A 21,270-nucleotide genomic window follows, 5' to 3' on the forward strand; every position below is an offset into this window, starting at 1 on the left:
CAGTGCCCCATGCGTCGCCTCCTGCTCAGGCCCCTTCCTTCACCCCCACGGCATGTGACTGTTCACTCCCACCTAGGGGCATACGCTGGTCTCCTTCTGGTATTCCTAACTGATAAGCAGACCTAGAAACTTGCAATAATTTAAATTTCAAAAACGATTCAGCCTTAAAAGTCGGTGGCGTGTAAACGCTTCTGTTTGGGTTGACCTTCAGGTCTGGCTTTGCTACGCCGTGGAGGACTTTCCCCTTTGTGGCTGGAAGAGCTCACGCTGGATATTGCTTCTCTCAACATCACAGAGAAGACGGCACACTGGAAACCCTGCCTGAGATCAGCGTTGTATGGTACGTCATTCGGAAAGACCGTCTCCACGGCTTGTGGGTTATCTGTGCAGCGCACACTGAGCTCCGGTGGGGCGGGACGGCCTGGGGTCAGATCCGCCTGCTGCGGTCCCCTGGCCTCCTCGCCACCTGGCGGTCTTCTCTCCTGCCAGTGAGGAGACAGGCCTGCAGGGCGGCCTTCCGGATGCATGCTGGGCCTACAGAGAGCCCGGCTCTTTGAAAGACGGACTACTCTTAGACTGACCATGTGCCTCATGTGGCCAAAGTCACAGGGCGAATGGGACAAGAGCGAGCAGGCGAGAAGGGGACTCACCCCCAGAAGGGGCGAGACGGGCTCTTGGAATAACAATGCCGGGTTAGGGGCCATCACACTGCTCAAACAGGCGCCTCCTGGCTGCTCCTGCCGTCCTCTCAGTGGGAGGAGCCGGCGGCTACCCTGCAGGACCCCAAGGCCCGCAGTGGGTCCACAGCCTCTGGGCTGATGACAGGCAGAACCAGGTGCTAGCGGCCTCTGCCGTGTGGCGTGAGGCCCAGGATGCAGAGAGACGAGAGCAGAGGCGGGGTGGCCAGCCCTCCAAGCAGGGGAGGTCCGGGGACAAAACCAGGCAGGGAGGCCAGCGAGGACAGAAAGGACCAGGAGGAGCCAAGCAGCCAACACAGTCCAGGAGACAATCGGTCAATCGGGCAATCAAGCGCAGGTGTTGCCAGACTGGGAAGATGGTGGAGGTCAGAGAAGACGCTATAGAGTAGAGGAAGAGACAGGGGAGGGAGGGGGAGGGAGGGGCAGGAGGAGGAGGATGGGGAAGAGGAGGGAGGGGGTGAGGGGGAAGAAGAGGAGGGGTGGGGGAGGGGGAGGAGGAATGGGGAGAGGGGAGGATGGAGGAGGAGGAGGAGGAGGGATGGGGTGAGGGAGAGGATGGAGGAGGAGGAGGGAGGGGCAGGAGGAGGATGGGAAAGAGGGGGGGTGAGGAGGAAGAAGAGGAGGGGTGGGGGAGGGGGAGGAGGAATGGGGAGAGGGGAGGATGGAGGAGGAGGAGGAGGGATGGGGTGAGGGGGAGGATGGAGGAGGAGGAGGGAGGGGCAGGAGGAGGATGGGAAAGAGTAGGGGGGGTGAGGAGGAAGAAGAGGAGGGGTGGGGGAGGGGGAGGAGGAATGGGGAGAGGGGAGGATGGAGGAGGAGGAGGAGGAGGGATGGGGTGAGGGGGAGGATGGAGGAGGAGGGATGGGGTGAGGGGGAGGATGGAGGAGGAGGAGGGAGGGGCAGGAGGAGGAGGATGGGGAAGAGGAGGGAGGGGGTGAGGAGGAAGAAGAGGAGGGGTGGGGGAGGGGGAGGAGGAATGGAGAGAGGGGAGGATGGAGGAGGAGGAGGAGGAGGGATGGGGTGAGGGGGAGGATGGAGGAAGAGGAGGGAGGGGCAGGAGGAGGATGGGAAAGAGGAGGGGGGGTGAGGAGGAAGAAGAGGAGGGGCGGGGGAGGGGGAGGTTGGAGGAGGAGGGGGAGGGATAAGGGATGAGGAGGAGGGCTGGGATGAGGAGGGGCGACAGAGGATGCTGGTGGGGCTGGGGTGAGGGTCCGGAGGTGGGAGGTCTTCCTGGAGAGCTGCTATGGGGTTTGATTGGCACAGGTCAGCTTCTTATGAAGGAGGAAAGCGGAGGCCACAGGTGGAGGCGAGCATGACCGCAGCCTCCGCGCGGAGGCTTGGCTCTTGGCTTTGGTGTCATGGTTCAGCCCAGCAGGGGGAGAGCGTGCGAGCGGGGCGGCTGAGCCAGGGGCCCAGGGCAGAGCCGCGGGGCCTGGGGCGTTACCTGCAGTGGATGAAGTCGGGCACGGGGTTGTGCTGGCTGAAGGAGGCCGCGTCGAGGTTCATGCAGATCTCCACGTTGTCCCCGGCCATGATCCGCACGGCCGCCTTGTTCTCGTCCTCGAAGATCTGCCGCTGCAGGGAGGCGCACAGGAGCAGCAGGAAGTCGTCTGGAAGACAGGCCGTCACTGGCACCACCCTCTTCTGGTCCCTCTGTGGCCGGTCGCCCCCAGTGAGCGTGCCCCACAGCGCCTAGGAAGGGCCATCCCGGACCCCAGGCAGGCCAAGGGCGTCTGCAGTGCCGGGAGGCAGCGACCTCAGACCCACGGGTCTCCCCACCCGCGTCTGGATTTCACTTGCACCCTGGACAGTGCCGGCGTGACGCTGGGGAGTATCCTCACGGGCCTGACCCGCGTCCACCCGCTCGTCTTCTCCCTGGCCAAGGCGGACATTTCCGCTTTCTTTGGCCCTGCCTTCTCCCTTGCATCGTAACCAAGGCCATTCCAAGCCAGGCCACCGGAGGGCAGCAGGGGACAGGGGGCGTGGGAGCCGGTGCCCCAGGCAGGCTGGCCTCACTGCCTGGGGCCCGGGCACTGGCCGCTCCTCATTTCAGAGTGGACCCTGAGTGCCGGGGCAGGCCATCGCTCTGGAGTTTTCTGTGGTGGCAGGCAGGCACTCCTGCCACCCCGGGTGGCCCGGCTTCTCCAGCCCTGGGCTCACCAGCCACAGGAGAAGGCTCTGACGTGGCAGCCGGTGACCCCGAGTCCAGCAGGGAGGGGCCTCCTCACCGTCACAGCCCCGCCTTGTTTTGGTCTGTCTTTTGTGGCAGCTGGAGGCCCTTCCCGGCCACAAGCCTGCCTCTCTGGGCTGTCGTGTGAAAGGCAGGTGTGCAGGTGTGTGCGAGGGCGCCTCGGAGGTGAGAGGTGCCAGGGGACATGAATTCCCAGTGTTGCTGTGTTGATTTTGCAAATGCAACAGAGCGAGTAAGAGCCATTTATGCCTCGTGATCGGATCACAAAGCCCAGCGGACGGCCAAAGATCCCGGGCACCCCGCGAAGATGAAGCAGCAATGCGAACCCGACCACCGGAGTCCCGTGGCCCCGTGGGCAGCACTCACAGACGAGGAACACAGGGTTGGGACGCACGATGAAGTCCGGGAAGTACAGCCACTTGATGATGTTGTCATTGAAGTCGGCGCCCTTGAACCTCCAGGGGTAATCTGCAAGGGTGAGAGCAGTCAGGTCTCCCCGCGGTCCCGGCCACCGCGGCGCGGCGCGGGCAGCGCAGCCCGGGGGGGCCCTCACCGCGGCAGGGGGCCGGCGGGATGCCAATGCAGATGAAGTACTGGAAGGTGATGACGCAGGCCAGGAAGCAGCAGTACTTGGGCCAAACCTCGGCGATGGCCTTCCGTCTGCGTCGGTATAGGACGGCGATGAGCCAGCAGGCGTGGATCATGGCGTAGAAGTCCATTCGCTGGCCAATCACGTTCACTGACATTAGGAAACAGGTCTGCGTAAGGGTGACAAGAGACGAAAGCACAGGGTTTGCAGGGGAGGGGGCGTCAGGAGCCACACCGGCCCCGCGGCCCCCACGGCCCGCTCTTCTCGATGCCTCTTAGCCTGAAGACAGGAGCACAGGTCACCCCCGCCCACCCCCCGGGAGCAACAGCCCCACTGTCGTGAGACCACTTCAAGCCGGAGAGAAGGTGCTGCTGGAGGGGCCTCAGGTGCAAGTCCAGCCTCCCAGGGGCAGGAACTACGCCCCTCAGGTTAGAGCAGCCCACTGGGCGGCAGGTCACACTCCTGAACGCACAAAAGCGAAGGCGCTTACTGTGTTTTATTCTTCACAAGTAACTGACGTGAGGGCCGGGCCGTGGCTCAGTGGGAGAGCACTTGCCCAGCATGCACAGCGCCCCGGGTTCCATGCCCAGCGCCCCGGGCGGGAGAACTAGTAAGGTAACCGATGTTGACGCCCTTGGGTGACTCTCGGGCTCCAGAGAGGCCGAGTGGTTATGGCGTAGGGGCCTTGGTACCCGGGCTGGGCAAACGCCCCGTGTGGCCAGGCCAGCTTGTGGGGGCAGCACTCTCTGCCGACCTCCTGGAGCTCTAGAAAAGCCCCAGCGGCCCACTGGCCTGAGGCAGCTATTCACACGTTCAAGAGAAGGGAAATAAAACACCCCGGCAAGAAAACTCACCTCCAGGCCGAACTTGTAGAAGAAGTAGTTTATGAAATACTTGGCACAATTAACAAGGCCATCGTCCAGGTGCATTCTTGTGATGTCATGGAAGATGGTCTTGGACACGGGGGCAGTCAGGTTGTTTCGACCTCGATAGTACTCCTGATGGCGGTAAATGGTCACTTCGAAGGCCAGGATGGCCAACATCAGGAGGTTATTCTACACGGGGTGAGCAGGAGAACACAAGTGTTTGCCAAGTGCTGTATGAGTTTTAGCTGAAGCAATCCCTGTAACGTCCTTGTTTTTAATTCTCGACGTCTAACAGGACGGTGTTTTATAAAATCCCACCTTCACAATATCCTGATGCACTCAAGGCTCATTCTGTCTTATTTACTGTGGACTGGTCTCCATTGTGGAAACCGGGCTAATCTCTATGGCAACAGGACCCAGAATCTCAGGACAAGGGGCTGTGGCTGTGCCCTCCTAGCCCTGGAGAAGCTTCCTATACTAGGGGAGCTGCCGCCAGGCCCGGGCCGGGCAGTCATTGAGAAGCATGCTCAGGATGGACGAGAGCACGTGAGCTGTCCACACCGTCCTAGCCGCCTTTCCAAGCATCCGCTTATTCTGTCCTTCTTTCGGCTGCTGAGGGCCACACCACCCCCACGGTGTCCACTCTGTGAGGAGAACTAGCAACTGCTCACGGAAGGCGGGCGTCTGGGGCTTTGGGGATCCCAGGCCTTCAGCGTAAAGGTTGTAATTCTAAGCGCACAATTTGTGCAACGTGGTCGGGGTGCTTAGTTTATCCATCAAAGTAAAACGCGAAACACACAAGGTATAGTGTTTTCATCTATTTGCAAGTGAAGTTCTTTTTTGCAAAGCTAATGGTTTATTCCTTCTAAATGTAATGTATGCTCTTCATTTAAAATCATAGGGAAGCCCCTGGGGTGGTGGCACACACCTGTAATCCTAGTGGTTCAGGAGGCTGGAGGATTGCAAGTTCAAGGTCAGCCCCAGCAACTGAGTAGGACCCAGTCTCAAAATAACAAAGGTCCGGCGACATGGCTCAGTGGCTAAGCACATTAGGTTCACCCCTGGTACATCGTCAAATTATCATTATATAAAGGGAAACAATTTAGACAGCAGAAGGGTCTTGTAAAGCAACACCTCCTTCTCAGAAATAATCACTATTGACAATTTGATACATTTTTCTTTGTGCAGTGTTTATAAATTTGCTTTTTTAAACTGGCGGATGTGTTCTGGACCTGTTTCGGTGCTGAGCACCCAGTGGCTCTGCTCTCGTGCTGCCGGGGCTCGGCCAGTGCACTTGGCGTGCTGTGCTCAGTCCAGCTCAGACTGCTGGCCCGTTGCTCTTTGGTGCCATGCAATAATGATCTGTGACATTTAGTCATCTGCTGCAAGGGTGAGTCCAAATGCCACAGAGAAGACAAGGTCACTCTCCACTGGGAAGCTAACAGTCTCAAACTGTGCTGGGTCAGCCTAGGGACAAAAACGCCATTACCCTCAGGTAGACAAGCAGGGGGGAAGACTTCCGCAGGCCCACCCACTCAGTGGGGTCAATGGGAGCACTGTAGAGCAGAGACTTGTTCAGCTCCTGCAGGGGGATGTTGGTTTGGTTTTCATTGGGCTGAAAAGAAGAAACCTAGAGTAAGAAATGGTTCTCCAGACTGGGAGAGCTCGGGCTGTCCTCCCTCAGCTCTGACCAAAGGGACAGGGCAGGGTAGGAAGGGAAGGGGCGGTGTGCAGGGACGCAGGCCCTGTGCGTGGAGGCAGGCCCTGCAAAGGACCTCCTGGCTCTCTGGAGGGCAGTGGGACCCCCTCCCCTGCTCACCAAGGAGCAGTTGACAGAGAAGCTCTCGGGCTTGATGGTTTGCAGCTGGTACAGCATCTTGCAGACGATGATCACACAGGTCCAGACAGTGCAGATGCTGGAGGCCACACGGCGGAGCTTGGCGTACGGCAGAGCGAAAGCCCAGGAAATCAGAAACACATAGTTGAACAGAGACACCTGAAGACATGGGATGAGAAATGCAGACAGCATGACGTGACAGGCACAAGCATGGGGACCTGCTCTCTGTCCTGCAGGGGCTGAGGTCTGAGCACAGGTGAGGTGCTGCCCTCCCTGCGGGGCACTAGGTGAGCGAGCCACGGTCCTCAGGACACCACGTCTTCTGTGGAAGACAGACACGGAACCAGGCGAAGCCAACGAAGGGCAATGACGGAGGAGCCAGAGATGTGAACAGGCTCCCGCCTGAGGCCCAGGAGGTGTCCTGGCTCCAGGGCGGAGTTCAGGCTGTGAGGAAGAGTGGAGGAGCAAGGTGGGACAGGAAACCACAGACCCCCGGGAAGCCCAGAGTTGGAAGTGTGGGATGCAGTGTGGGCCAATGGTCAGGGTGGTGGATCCGCTCAGAACTGGGGACTTGGGGAGGTGGAGACCCTCTGTCTCCAGGTCAGGGTGGTGGATCCTCTCAGAACTGGGGACATGGGGAGGTGGAGACCCTCCGTCTCCAGGTCGGGTTGGTGGATCCTCTCAGAACTGGGGACATGGGGAGGTGGAGACCCTCCGTCTCCAGGTCAGGGTGGTGGATCCTCTCAGAACTGGGACGTGGGGAGGTGGAGACTCTCCGTCTCCAGGTCGGGTTGGTGGCCCTCTCAGAACTGGAGACATGGGGAGGTGGAGACCCTCCGTCTCCAGGTCGGGTTGGTGGATCCTCTCAGAACTGGGGACATGGGGAGGTGGAGACCCTCCGTCTCCAGGTCAGGTTGGTGGATCCTCTCAGAACTGGGACGTGGGAAGGTGGAGACCTTCCGTCTCCAGGTCGGGTTGGTGGATCCTCTCAGAACTGGAGACATGGGGAGGTGGAGACCCTCCGTTTCCAGGTCGGGTGGTGGATCCTCTCAGAACTGGGGACGTGGGGAGGTGGAGACCCTCCGTCTCCAGGTCGGGTTGGTGGATCCTCTCAGAACTGGCGACAGCAGTGAGCCCATCTGTAGGAAACAGGCAGCCTCACCCCTGAAGGGCGTCACACTGGATTTGAAGCCGACCCTGCATCTCACCTAGAGAAACGGAAGTGAAGAGTGGCAGGGGCATGGGGGCCAGGGGCCTGGGGCCATGGACGAGGCAGAGACCAGCTTTGGAGCTGTTGTGGTCACTCAGGAGGGATGGGGTCTTGGATTCATGATGGAAGCAAAATCCACTGGATTTAGGGTTGGTTGGCATGGTGGTGGTGGACTGGACACCTTAGGGGAGGGCGTGTAGGAGAAGACTCCTTGGGCCCTGAGACATGATGGGAAGGAGATGCCGGGAAGCCAGAGTCAGAGGGAGGACCGTGTGTTCCACAGGGACACTGGCCTGGGGATGGAGAGTCTGTCCCTCAGGCACAGTCCTGTCTCGCAGGTCTCCATGGCTGAGTGCGTGGAACAGCAGGGAAGCGTCGCCCTCCTACTCAGTAGTGGGCCATCCTCTAGTCTAAATCTCCTTGAAACAACGTGTAGGAATGTTTAATATCATCAGGTGCAAATAAGAGCACACCCGCTGCTGACGGAGTGCAGCCCAGTCCAAGTGCGAAGCCCCAGCAGCCGGGAGCGCCGAGTTTACCTATTTGGCTTATAAAACTGTAAAGTGAAGCATGAAGACCGGGGAATGGAACTGATGATTCTGCAGTTTGTCACCGGCCACTCTGCTACTGGACCGTCTCCACTGTCCCAGGCCAGGGGCCTCTCTGAGCACTCAGAGTGGAAGTACTGCACTAGGAGGACGCATGGTCCTCCCTCTGACACTGGCTTCCCGGCATCTCCTTCCCGTCATGTCTCAGGGCCCAAGGAGTCTTCTCCTACACGCCCTCCCCTAAGGCGTCCAGTCCACCACCACCATGCCAACCAACCCTAAATCCAGTGGATCTTGCTTCCATCATGAATCCAAGACCCCATCCCTCCTGAGCCATCCCCCCTTCAGGGCTGTGGAAGGTCTATGAACCAGGAGGCACGCAGAAGCATGCTGAGCATGAGAGCGAAATGATGAGCTCACTGACTCCTCTCCCTTAGGGGTCAGTCAGCAAGGGTCACATCAACTTGGATGTGAAAAAGCAATCCCATTAAAGATACTCGGAAATTAAATCTCTGTTGCTTCTTTGAATGTACATGGGAGACCTTGAGGATAAGAGTACAAATGATTCACACAGAACTTTTGATATTCCAACGGTGGGTAGAGAAGGAAAGAGGAGTTTTCACCTCCTAACTGGGTTCGAGGTCACGCATTCCGTGAAGATTCCCTGCCCTCAAGAAGCACACGAAGCGGTGAGAAGTCCCTACGGAGCTGCAGCAGTGCAGGCACCAGGCCCTGCCTGGGCTGGCTGGGTGACCCAGGCAGGGGCAGCTAACCCGGCTGGGAAGACGGCCCGGCCCGGGGAAGTCAGGTCCGCACGGGGAAGCCTAGCAGGTGCAGGCAGAGGGACGCAGGCGCAGGGCCTCAAGGGCACAGGGGGAGTGACCCCGAGATTCTGAAGGAGCACCTGGGTCCCTGGCAGGGAGGTGAGACCTGAGGCCTTCGGGGGACTTTAAAACCCCACAGGCGCCCTGGAGCAATGCTGAAGGGGCCAGGCCAGACGGCGAGGGGCTTGACCTGGTGACAGTGAGGATGGCAGCGAGCGGTGCCCAGGTCAACACAGGACTGCCAGGAGGCTAGTCACATCTGGAAAGATGGTGCCGGCTGCAGGATGGGAGGGACACTTCCTGGAGAAAAGGCGAGGGATGCTGGCATCTCCCTAGTCGGCTGAGGAGCGACGAAGCGCAGAAGCGAGCTCCGCTTCAGGGACATTCATGGAAGGGGCTCCGGGGGCACAGGAAGTGAGCGGCATCCAGCTGCCCCGTGGACACCAGAGCCTGGAGTCAGGGAGGGCACTGAGCTGCAGACACCGACTGAAGGGTCATGGTCCGCGGGTGGCAGCCAGGCCTCCAGCCCACGGAGAGTTCCGGGCGGGACTCAAGAGCTCAGATCGAGTCTGGTCCCCAGTTACCTGCATACTGATTTGTCGCCACCCGCGGCAACAATTGCGCAGGTATTTATTGGAGGGGCCTGGAAATAAACTATTTTTCCTATATTCACTAATTTATAGAGGAAGAGAGACCCTGAGAGAAAGATAGGCTTGCTTAGAGGAAGAGAAACTTTGCTTAGAGGAAGAGAATTGCTTAGAGGAAGAGAAACTTTGCTTAGAGGAAGAGAAACTTTGCTTGTTAGGAAGAGAGACTTTGCTTAGAGGAAGAGAAACTTTGCTTATCAGGAAGAGAGAATTTGCTTAGAGAAAGTTTTAGAGAAAGAGAGGCTTCTACGCTTATCAGAGATCTATTTCTTCTTAGTTCTGCTGCTTCTTCTTAAAGGTGCGTCCTGCATCCTGTGAACTAAGGGTGCGTCTATCTGAGGTGCTTCTTAGTGATGCGTCCCGCGTACTGTGATCTACCTATCTGTGATCTAGAGGTGTGTTCTCAATTCTCTGCTCTGTGATCTGTCTTCCTCCGCTGCCTGCTGCTTCTCTCTGTGAGCTGCTTCTATCTGCTTGCTGCCTTTTCTTCTTCCTTTCTGCTAGTGGCTTCTACTTCGCTTCTTTCTGCTAGCTGCTGCTCTTACTGTCGTGCCCCTGCCCACTGCCCGCTTATATTCCCTCCAGGAGGCGGAGGGCGGGGCCACACCAGTTGCAACCAGGCGAGGAGCCAGCTGCCCCATCGGCAAGGGTTAAAACGAGCAGGCCGGAGCAGGCCCGCTGGGGAACACCTGTGCACATGTTGTGCGCGTGGACTTAACTGAATGCAGCCAGTGATAAATCACCTGATGTGCTTATGTTAATTAACCTCCTCACTGCCGATGTGATCAGGCGCCGTTCTGGCTGGCACAGCCCCCAACACTGTTTAGCTTTTCAAGGATTGCAGGTGGTGGCCCCCGACTTAATTTTTAGAGGGAAACACTATTTGAATTCTAACCAAATCAAAAACTGTCCAGGAAAATTAGAAGTATGCAAACTACCGTTGAATAAATCAAGGGAGAGCCAACTTCCCCCTGTAAAGGTGAGGTCAGTGTGGGTGGAATGGCCACTCTCTTCTTCACAGACACGGGACGAGGGGCAGGCATGTGTGCAGCTGGAAACTTTGCAACTTGTCTCCAAAAGTCCATCAGCAACCCAGTGAGCCCTATCGAAAACCCGACTGGACTTCAGGACCCAAGACACAGACCACGGTGCCACCGTTGTCCTCAGAGAGGACTGAGGGACACAGAGTCCACAGGTAGAAGACCGACTGGACTTCAGGACCCACAACACAGACCTCGGTGCCACTGTTGTCCTCAGAGAGGACTGAGGGACACGGAGCCCACAGGCAGAAGACCGACTGGACTTCAGAACCTGTGACACAGACCACGGTGCCACTGTTGTCCTCAGAGAGGACTGAGGGACACAGAGTCCACAGGCAGAAGACCGACTGGACTTCAGAACCTGTGACACAGACCACGGTGCCACTGTTGTCCTCAGAGAGGACTGAGGGACAGAGCCCACAGGCAGAAGAGCAGCCCACTCTCCGACCCTTAAACAAAGAGCAGGTGAAAGTAGCAGGCTTGGACTCGGCCAGGCGCCTGGACACTCAGCCTGGGCCCCTGCTCCTCTGTGGCTCCCCCAGCACTGAGCACTGAGTGTGGGTGTCCTGTTCGTCAGGCACCGTCTCAGCGGTCCCTGAGGGTGGACCTCAGGTAGAAACAGGGGACAGCTGGAAAAGGAAGAGGAGCCCGAGACGCTCTGTGACACTGCTCTCGGCCAAGGTGCACTTGCCTCTTTCACAGACACCCAGATGATGTAGGAGGAGACGATCTTGATGATGTGGAGCTCCAGGATCCACCACATGAACACCTGCAGCTTGTGGAAGTACTCCAGGAACCTCAGGAAGAGCACCGTGAGGCGGTCCACCACCAGGTGCCACTTGTTCCGCAGGTCTGCAGAGAGCAAGCACACCGGGCGTGACGGCCTGTGAGTGAGCCGTGGGCCTGGCCTTCGGATGAGACGGGAAGCTGTGCGGTGCTCGCAGGGATGAGTTCTCAGCACCCAGGCCTGGAGAAAGGGCGGGCCACCAGCCCCAGCCATGCTAACCACACAGAAGCCTCAACCCGGGCGGGACGCCGCGGACAGTACTTTTATCTGCCTTGTAGCCAAGCTGGTGTAGAGAATTTTGACTTTATTTACTCTCTCTCTCTTTTTCCTTTGGTACTGGGGATTGAACCCAGGGTTGCTTTACCACTGAGCCACAACCCCAGCCCTTTTTGTTTTTTTGTTTTGAGGCAGGATCTCACTAAGTTGCTGAGGCTGGCCTTGAACTCACTATCCTCCTGCCTCTGCCTCCCGAGTTGCTGGGATTACAGGCGTGTGCCACCATGCCTGGCAACCTTATTTACTCTTTTTTTTTTTTTTTTTTTGTGGTGCTGGGGATTTGAACCCAGGGCCTTGTGCTTGCGAGGCAAACACTCTACCAACTGAGTTATCTCCCCCGCCCACCTTATTTACTCTTAAGGCTAAGAAGTAAGCTGAGGATCTGAGGTGCCCTGAGCTCCCTGTAAGTTACATTTTCCTGTCAAAATGGCATTCCCATAAGTGACTTATTTTTGGCTCTTTTAAATTTGTATTTAGAGATAGAGTCTAAGTAGGTTGCTGAGGCTGGCCTTGAACTTGCATCCTCCTGCCTCAGCCTCCTGACTTGCAGAGACTACAGGTGTAGACTTGACCAGCAAGGGCGAGAACAGCGTCTGTGTCCCAGCACACCCACTATCCCAAAGCTCTGCCCTCTGGCCTCTCCCCGGGTCCGTGGGAACTGCCGCAGGCGGAGTTCTCCGCCTTGTTTAGTCTGCTGGAAACACTTTCTGAGTCACGGCCTTTTGAATCTCGCCATCCCCTGTTAAAAGAGTGTTTCTCATCTGGGAAGCAAAGCTGGCTTGGAAAGAAGCGGGTGAATCTCGTCTTCTCTGTCCCTCACGTCCCTGAGCGTGACGGCAGAGCTAGACATACATTCTTGAAGGGCGACCCTCGGGATGACCTCCCGGGCTCTGTGCTGGCCACGTCTAGGACAGCTCTCTGCGCGGGGGCAGGACGCGCCCCGCTGCTCCGCCCTGGCTCAGGCAAAGCTGGCCCTTGCAGCCTAGATCCAGTGAGAGTGAGAGAAAGTACTGGAACAGGGAGCAGGATGGTGTGGCAGCCCCCAGAGCAGAACCTCCGCCTGGCTTCCGCGAGTGGGTCCCTGGATTACCTGACATTTCCTCCTCCTCCTCCGACTCCTCGGTTTCGTCCTCGCCCTCCTCGGGCTCCTCGCTGCTGTCCCCACGCTCGCCCTTCTCCGCCTCTCCAGGGCCGCCCTCCGGCCTCTCGTCCCCCGACTCGGCGGGCTTCCTCCCCTCGGGCCTCTCCAGGCTGGTGGTCAGCTGCATCATGGCCAGGTCCGGGAGGCTGCCCTCGGGGTGGGCCAATCTGCGGGCAGAGAGCAGCGCAGTCAGGAGAGGGAGGGGCGTGGGGCGTGAGCGAGGGGCAGGTCAGAGGACGACCTCGGGGGTCGGAGCAGGAGCAGAGGCGTCCCGCTGGCCGGCGCCCCGGCAGCCTCTCTGGTCCAGGCTCTATGGTTGGTCAGGCATGAGAGCTATCCACACCTAAACTTGACTTTGTTCCCAGAGGAGCAAACGGTCAGGGTTTAGGACAAGAAGCATGAAATGGCGTCATTGGAGCGAGCATTTCATGGCCTCACGGGGGACTTACTCATTTTGGTGGATTGGTAATTTTTTCTTGATGCTGCTCAAAGTAATTGAAATAGAAAGGAAAAAAAAAAAAAAAGGAGATGAGAAGAGAGGGTTATAAGGACCGCCAGCGACCACACATCATGCTACATTTCATCCACATTGCATTCCTGTAGGCCGGGGGCATTCAGGCCGCGTGGGCAGCGAGCTGTCGCTACGGCCCCGGGCGTGGCAACCGACGCGAGAGTGGACAGGCTTGTAAAGGGGAGGATGTAAGGCCACTGAGGCAGTGTCTCCTGCTCTCTGAATAACCCAACCAACCACCTTGCAGGAGCCAGGTCACGACAGGTTAAATATGCTCTCTGCACCTCTCACGGGTGTGTGCTCAGGCCACGTGGCGATGCCTGACCCGCTCACCAGCCCGGCCGCCTATGCACCAGGGTCGAAGGCTCTCAGGAGTCCGCTGTGGGATCGCTCAGCCTGAGGCCTGCGGACATAGGCTGTGCACTGGCAGCCGCAGCCCTGGGGGCCGTGGTGAGTCCATGGTGGACACTCCTGCCCCGTGTCCTTTATTCTTGAGACAGAGTCTTTCTGTCTTCCAGGCTGGCCCTGAACTCCTGGGTTGAGGGATCCTCCTGCCTCAGCTCCCTGAGTAGCCGGACTAGAGGCCTGGGCCATGGTGCCTGGCTTCCTACAATTTTTACAAAGCATGATTTTATTCATTTTCAATTTGATGTTTTAAAGAACCCAACCCTTGTGGCCAATACAGCCCATCCTAGGAAAAAGCTTAGGGAAGTCATAATGCATGAATTTCAGCTTGGTCTTAAGAGAACAGACAACTTAAAAATAACTGTGGACTCCGAGAAAGCTATGTAACCTTCCTGAAATGCAGTTCATTTCCTGTTAAAATGAACCCACTCAGCTGGGTCAAGCCTAAGCTATTTTCAAGTCATGGATTTCATATTTGAACACAGGCCTGTCACCTTGGGAAGCTACTTGTCATGAATCCACATTGTCCTTAGTTTTTCAGATAGTTGTCACTCAGAAAGCGTTCCCTTCACAGTGGGGTCAAGGTGTCAGCAAGCCGTTGGCGTAAAGCAGAGGAGCGTGGGGGAGGGCTCAGTGTGGTGGGAGGAGCTTGGCCCCCAGCAGCTCCTGTGTCTTCTGGAGCCACTACCTGACCCTCCTGGCTCTGGAAAGCTCACTACTCTGGAGCCTGCAGCTCCATTTCTTTGAACCAGCAGCACACGGCTGGGTACATGCTGCTGCCTCGGCTGGACAGCTCTGGACTGCAGATGTGCCTGGGGTGGAAGCAGTGGCCCTTCTGGAGGGTGCCCAAGTGCCCGCTCTCTTCTACAACAAGGACCCTGGTGGTGGTCAGTGGACGTGCGGCCAGGCCGGGCTCGTCCAATGCCTGCAGCCTCCGCGAGCTGATGAGCAGATGACTCCCTAACCCCCGGGGTGAGACCCCAGCCACAAGCCTTCCTACAGCTGCTGCTGTGGCTGCACAGCCAAATGTCCTCGAGCAGCGATGTCCCTAGACTACAAGCCACAGGCAGGGAGCACTGAGGACAGACGTTGAGTGACGGAGTCGAGGGAGGCACGGGGGTGCACCTGTGGGGAGCAGCCCCAGAGACACCATCCTCTGCAAGACCTGCTTCTGGAAGCTGGGGGAGTCCGCACAAGGTCTGGGACTGGGCAGAACTTAGGGCCAGACGAGACCTGGGGCGACCTGACCCATAGGAGGAAACAGGGAGCGTGACACCTGGCCCCTTCCCCAGGCGACCTAGCCACCTGGGCTCGCGATGGCTGGCAGAGTAGCAGAGGGGTCGCCTCGTCAGCCGCCATTGGAGCCCAGATGTTCATCCGCTTTCTGAGCAGCAGCAGCCAGCTGTACGAGGCATGCACATTCACGGGAACCGGTGTGCGTGAAGACGCGTGGGCGAAAGGGTTTGAAATGCACGAGGGGAGCATGCTATTTAAAAATAAGCCTCTGCAAATCCTCCCATTATTCTTTCTTCCTTTTTTCCCTTTGTCTTTATCATAACTTTTTTTTTTTGGAGGCAAAAGAGAAAAGTGTTGAAAGTGTGAGTTTTAGCATCAGGAAGATGTGGGTTCGAGCCCCAACCTGATGACTTAGAGCCAGGTGACACTGAACAATGACGTAACCTGTCTCTTGAGTCTCAGTCTGCTGGTCTGTAAAGTGGACATAACCGTGTCTGTTTCAGAAAATACGTGGAAAATTAAAGCAGTTTCCCTAAATCCTGTACGCACTGCTTACACACACAGGAAGTATTTTAAAGCAAGGAACCATCTTCTAAGGGCAGATTTTCACTTACTAGGTGTCATAAGTTGCCTGAAGAAAAGGCAGAATTCCAAGTACGCTCCTGCCGAGCCCCAACACCCAGGACGGGGAAGATTCACAGGTGGACAGCAGTTCTGTCACTGGTGCACCTTTCCACAGAACTTGCGTATCCCAAAGAGGCCACTCAGAAGAAAAAAAAGCTGGCGTTTCTCCCTGGGAACCTGCCTCCAAGCATTCCCTGGGTCTTGTGCACTCCGCTCTGTCTGCAGCTTCCCTGTGCATGCAGTGAGCAGAGCGGGGAGCTTCAGAAAGGCCAACTCCAGAGGCACAATCAACTGAAGTTTGCTAGAACCAAAGGCTGACCTCACTCTCCTGAAAAGTCTGTGCACCAAAAATCAGTTGTTTTTTTCCTCTAGCAAATAAAAAAAGATCTTGATTTTTTTCAAAAGCTATATTAAAAGGCACACTCTTCTGAAAACATTCTCTGAACTTCATGCCATGGAACTTACAATACTTGTGATTTTTTTACTGATTATCTTGTGCAAATTATTTGGTGAAGGATATTTCCTTTGGGACTCCAAAGAAACACAGTGAAAGTTTACAGTGTTCTCAGAGAAGCTCCCTCCTCCACCTCCTTAAATCAAATGCTTTGTGTTTCTTCCATACAGGGAGTTCATTCTATCTCCTTACAGTTTCTTTATTTTTAACAGACATCTTTGTTTCCTGGCTTTGATTATGATTCAGGTTCCGAGCTCTAATCCTCTCACTATCTGTAGTTCTCTGCTTTTGTAGTTCAAGAAAGCAGATGGACTGTCTGTTCATTTATTCATGCACACTTTCCTTTACATCCTCAGTGGGTACAACTCCCCATTTGCACCTACGTCATTTCCTCCTAAATGTGTGTTCTGGGAACTCTCTCCTTGAAGCTAGAAATCCAGTCCTGCTCCATCCACTCCTCTGCAAACTGGAGTCCCTGTACTTGGTGCACAAAGGGACTCTTTCAATGCTGGGGAAAGACATTTATATACTGGAGACATGTTCTCTTTGTAACAGAAGAAACAAATCATGTGACACAGAGTAGTGAAGACATCTAGTTCTGTATTAGGACTTGACCTTGAAAAACTACATATTAAGCCAGTTTCCATCAAGAAAAATGAGAATACTGCCATTGAAAAATGTTGGTATCCAAAATGTCATTCATTTTTTCAATGACTCTAATTTGGAATATGTGACATGTAAACTTCAATCACCCACTCCATTAGGCAATTAGAAAAAAGGAGATATCTTACAAATTTGTTGTGTTTATGATGCCTGTTATATTTAAAGTGGAACATATTGTTCAGAATAAAGTATTTTCTAGAACTCACAATCACTTTAGAAGATTGTGTTCACATAAGAGCAACTGACTTGTGACTTTAATATCACACATCAATCATATACGGTGGTATTTTCTCCAAAAACAAAAACTCAAGTAAGCAAGACTGGATACAACAGCCTCAGCTTCTGCAACACAGTGCAATGGACACTATTCCTCCTAAAATAATGTGACTCACACTGTTTACCAAGTCAGTCAGAATTTCCCCACAATTAAACTGTATTATTAAATCTCATCACTATGAACGTCCGTTCTCGACCCCTCTTCTACCTCACATCCTGTAAGGTGGCCTGCAAATTTTAATTGACCTATGAAGTGAATTGTAGGTGGGCCTCCTCTTTAAATTCAGAATTAGCAGTGATAAGCACACTTTCTCTTTGTAGAACAACCTTGAGCATAAAGAAATAAATTATGCAAGGAAGCCCGGATTCACCCTGTGGTTCCGTTGGAGGTGGGCCACTGGCACACAGCACCGGGAACACGTGGGTACATGGAACAGGCTTGGCTGATGGTGTTTCCTGGCGTACGGCTCTAACTCTCTCCGGAGACTCTGAACCTTGACACTTCCGTGGGCCAGAAAGAATTCCCTGACCTTGGGCTGTGGCTTGGCAGGCAGGGGTGACTAGTGGGGTCAGAGCTGCATCAGCTGCTGCCCAGAAGACATCAGAGCAACCCCTGGTCTCTCTTCATGCAGCCAACGCACCTTTGTCCCAGAAAGTAAATACGCCATGTCTCCAAAGGCGAACTCCAAGTGCTTTAGGAGAACCATGGAGCAGAGGGGGCATGGCCCTCCATGTGGACGGGGGTTGACCAGCTGCGGGAGATTCCTAACTGGAGCCTGGACCTGCTGCTCCAGTCAGCCAGACCCTGAGCTGACCTCCAGGCACACACCAGCCCCCTCCCCTGCCTGCCCAGGGACCCCGACGTCCCCCTGTCTCTGGATGTTCCCCTCCTACGTCCTGCTCTTTGGTTGTCTGCCCAGGATAAAGTGAATGGAATAGAACACTAAGGAGGGTTTGCAGAGTTACCTCGTGTTAAGTGGGCTGATTGTAAAATGCACGTTTTCGTCAATGAAGTCACTGACTTTACTACTGATGACACAGTATTATGAGAGGGAACAATTCAATTCACCTACCTAACCAAGTCAGAACCAAGTCAGAACCAAGTCAGAAGGTTCTGGCCAGTCAGGCCCCACGGTCCTCCCTGTGCTGGTCGGTCATGGTGAGGACCGGCACTGCTTTCCTGTGCCCACTGCCTGCTTCACCTCCCTGGCGGGGTGGGGGGATGCCTAAAGTGGGCCACACCCCAGGGCAGTGCAGAGATGGCCCTGGGGCGTGGACATACTGTGAAACCCTCTTCAGGACTGTCCTGATCTTTTAAAGTAGAGATTCATCTTTAAAAGTTGGTATTTGTAAAAACCACATGTTGCTCTGGGTGCTTGCGCTTCTTTCAGGAAAGGTCTAGGGAACACTGGCTGATGGGTAGGGGGGCCTGGTGTCCAGGATGCCGGGCATCGCTGCTGAAAGGTCAGGGTGCTGTGCGGAGGAGCGTGTGCCTCTAGCCAGGGAGGTAGGGCAGGCAGGCAGTGGGAGCTGGAGCCAGGCCAGGAGAGCAGCACTGGCCTCAGAGAAGGCCTGCCAGCGGGTTTGGCGTGGACAGAGGGGTGTGGAGGAGGCTGTTCTTCAGCTGCGCCCTCCCTCGCACGTCCAGGGGAGAGACACTCTCCGCCTTGAAGGAGGTCTACCAAGAGCAAAATCAGCGGGCCCAGGCCGGAGCCAGGACGAGAGGCGGAGCACCAGCTGAAGACCCCACCACCCCACACACTGGGCAGCGCCCTTGGGAAGGAGCGCCACCCGGCTGGCCCGAGCATACCTGGCCGCCCGTCCACTACCTGACCACCGCGCTTTCCATTTACAAAGCAGTGAAGAGTTCAACACAGCAAGAACGTTTGACAGACAGAAAACGCAGGATACCCACCTATTTATGATTAGATACACGCGACCATTGACCTTGGCGTGACTAGGGCCACAGGTGGAAGCACAGGAAGCAGTAGGAGAGAGAGAGAGAGAGAGAGATTAGGCAGAGCAGCAGGGGGCTCTCCTGGCCTCTCGGCCACCACACCGCGGCCTGCAGGGGCTGGCACCAGAAAGATGAGTCTGAGCAGCGAGCGTCCACAGCAGCCTGTGCCGGACACACAGGAGGAAGGTCGAGGCCATTCATCGCCCTCGGCCACCCCTGCCACCTGGCTCCGCACTCCTCGGAGGACCTGCACGGCCACACTGTCCTCTGCAAAACCATGCTCCTGGACATTTGATGAAGGGTGGCCTGTGTCCCCACATGATGACCAGGCAACAGAAGTCGGAGGCCCGTGACAATGGTGAGGCAAGAAAGAGCCCCCGCAGCCAGAGGGCTTCGATGAGAAGACCATGCTCGTGGGAGGGACGCAAGGCCTTAGAGGAAGGAGCCCAAGTGTGTCTAGCTAGCAAAGACCGGGTCACGGCTCCTTCGCAAGCACACAGAGCCGCCAAAGGGCTTTTCTTAATTATTGAAAATGACCTTTGGGAGAAAAGATGGTGTTAGAGTTAAATCAAACCAGACACAGCTAGAGCTGAACAGCTGATGCTAGTTTCATCAACAGTCACCACGTCTACGTCAAAACTGTCGAGCCGTCTTGTACCTAGTCACTGACAACTCCTACTTTTCTACACAAGCACTCTTTGTAAACTTTCCCACTTAGTGTGATTTTTCCTGCCAGCAAGTCTGCCCATGGGGTCCCCAAACGTCTAATAACAGCTTTATTTGTCCTGTGATTGGAGCCTCACTAAAGGAAGTAAGGACACAGTGCACGAAGACTCTGAGACTCCCACCCACTCAGGAGGTGGGAAGATGGTGCAGGGAACATGGCTGAGACCTCTTGGCCTTCCTGGTTGGCAGTGATTGACAAGCTGATGGGGGTCTGATGACCCTCAGAATGAAACCAAATAAATCTAGTTTCAACTAAGCAAATTAGGAAACCAAATCTTTTGGTCCTAGGATTACATTATATTTTCATCGTTTTATAAAAGCGTTTCAGATTTATTCATAATTCTAGTTCCTGCTAGAAAGAGCCTTGGAAGTTTGGAATTTCCTAAGAAGCATAGGATGAAATCCTACTTCATCTGCTACTGACATGCTCATTTTCCCCTCGAACTCAAAGAACTAAAGGGGATTTGAGGCTGGGGTCTGAATATGTGTCTCATTTTTTTTTTTTTTTTTTGTACCAGGGATTGAATGCAGGGGTACTTGACCACTGAGCAACAATCCCAGTTCTTTTATTTTTATCTTTAATTTAGAGACAGGGCCTCACTGAGATGCTGTGATCGTCCTGCCTCAGCCTCCTGGGCTACTGGGATCACAGGCTTGCGCACTCCTCTTAAAACAGCACTTTGCTCCCTTGGGGCTCAGCAAGTGTCTACTTGGGAACTGAGTCACAGGTCCCACTTGAGCCCCGGAGGAAAACCACCGTTAGCATCATCAGGAGGATGCTTGTCATTTCCCTGGGATGGGACAGGCGGAGGGACCGCGGTGACCCACAGTGCTTCTGCAGACCTCGTGAGCGTGCCCCATCTGCCCTCGAGGGGAGCTGACACCCCCTGGGGACGGGGCGTGTCCCTCTGGCCTGCTCACCTGTAGATGGTGTTGTCCTCCTTGCTGGGAATGGACTTGAGGTCCGTGAGTTCCAGGAAGCGGTCATGGAAGTAGTGGAGGTGCAGGATGCACACCAGCAGGAAGGAGGTGGGGATGAAGATGCGCGTGAACAGCTCCGCCACGGTGAACTGCTTCAGGCCCAGGTCCTCCAGCCTGGAAGGGCAGGCAGAGCAAGGACCTTCCCACGCAGCCAGGACGCCGTCTCCGCAACCTCCCGGCCTCTCGCCCAACGTTCCCCTGTCTACCATCCAGCGCCGCAGTGCCCACACAACCTGGACATGGCTGTCTTCACTCATTTGCCCTCCGTCCCTCCTGAGAGGATCCTTCCATACCTCTAGTGGCTGAAGACCTCCAGCACTGAGTTTTGGGTCTCTGCTCTACCTGTGCTCTCCCCTGGAGATCTCACCTAGTCCCCTGGGTTTGAACACCAGCTGTACCCAGGACCCCAGTGTCCATCCACAGCACGGCCTTCTCCCGGGGCCTCTCCTGTCCCAATCTCTTCTGCCACTTGGCTGCTTCGCAGGCATCTCACACTTGACTTTGTTTCCCTCTTCTTTGCAAAGTTGCTCTCCACCTCCCTGACCCCCCATCCCTGGACTTCCTTGGACCAATAAGGGGCCTACCTGTCTACCCTGCACACAATTCAGGAGCCAGGAAGCCCTGATTCCGTCATGCACATCACAATCATTGGCATCTGCTCCTCCTCTCTGTACTCCAGTCCACCTTCTCTGTCACCTGTCTTTGCCACCCTAGGGTCCAGGTGGAGTCACGGTCACTTCTCCCAGGACACGGCTCTGGCCTGCCAACTGGTCTTATTTCCAT

The 21,270-nt window shown here is 55.7% G+C and overlaps 1 protein-coding gene across 6 annotated transcripts in view; it reads right to left on the reverse strand.

The window, feature by feature from the left end:
• The window catches only part of Piezo2 (piezo type mechanosensitive ion channel component 2), a 365,623-nt gene that overhangs the window by 67,769 nt on the left and 276,584 nt on the right, over nucleotides 1-21,270 (reverse strand). For all 6 annotated transcript variants that reach the window (XM_047526788.1, XM_047526790.1, XM_047526787.1 and 3 more), the window contains 9 exons: nucleotides 20,428-20,601; nucleotides 12,604-12,821; nucleotides 11,142-11,302; nucleotides 6,164-6,340; nucleotides 5,834-5,959; nucleotides 4,333-4,533; nucleotides 3,443-3,647; nucleotides 3,256-3,357; nucleotides 2,143-2,308 (listed from right to left, as the gene is read on the reverse strand). In XM_047526788.1, coding sequence (XP_047382744.1) covers nucleotides 2,143-2,308; nucleotides 3,256-3,357; nucleotides 3,443-3,647; nucleotides 4,333-4,533; nucleotides 5,834-5,959; nucleotides 6,164-6,340; nucleotides 11,142-11,302; nucleotides 12,604-12,821; nucleotides 20,428-20,601 — 1,530 coding nt within the window. The remainder of the gene's footprint in view (nucleotides 1-2,142; nucleotides 2,309-3,255; nucleotides 3,358-3,442; nucleotides 3,648-4,332; nucleotides 4,534-5,833; nucleotides 5,960-6,163; nucleotides 6,341-11,141; nucleotides 11,303-12,603; nucleotides 12,822-20,427; nucleotides 20,602-21,270) is intronic.

This window comes from Sciurus carolinensis, chromosome 15 (assembly GCF_902686445.1).
Source record: "Sciurus carolinensis chromosome 15, mSciCar1.2, whole genome shotgun sequence".
NCBI lineage: Eukaryota > Metazoa > Chordata > Mammalia > Rodentia > Sciuridae > Sciurus > Sciurus carolinensis.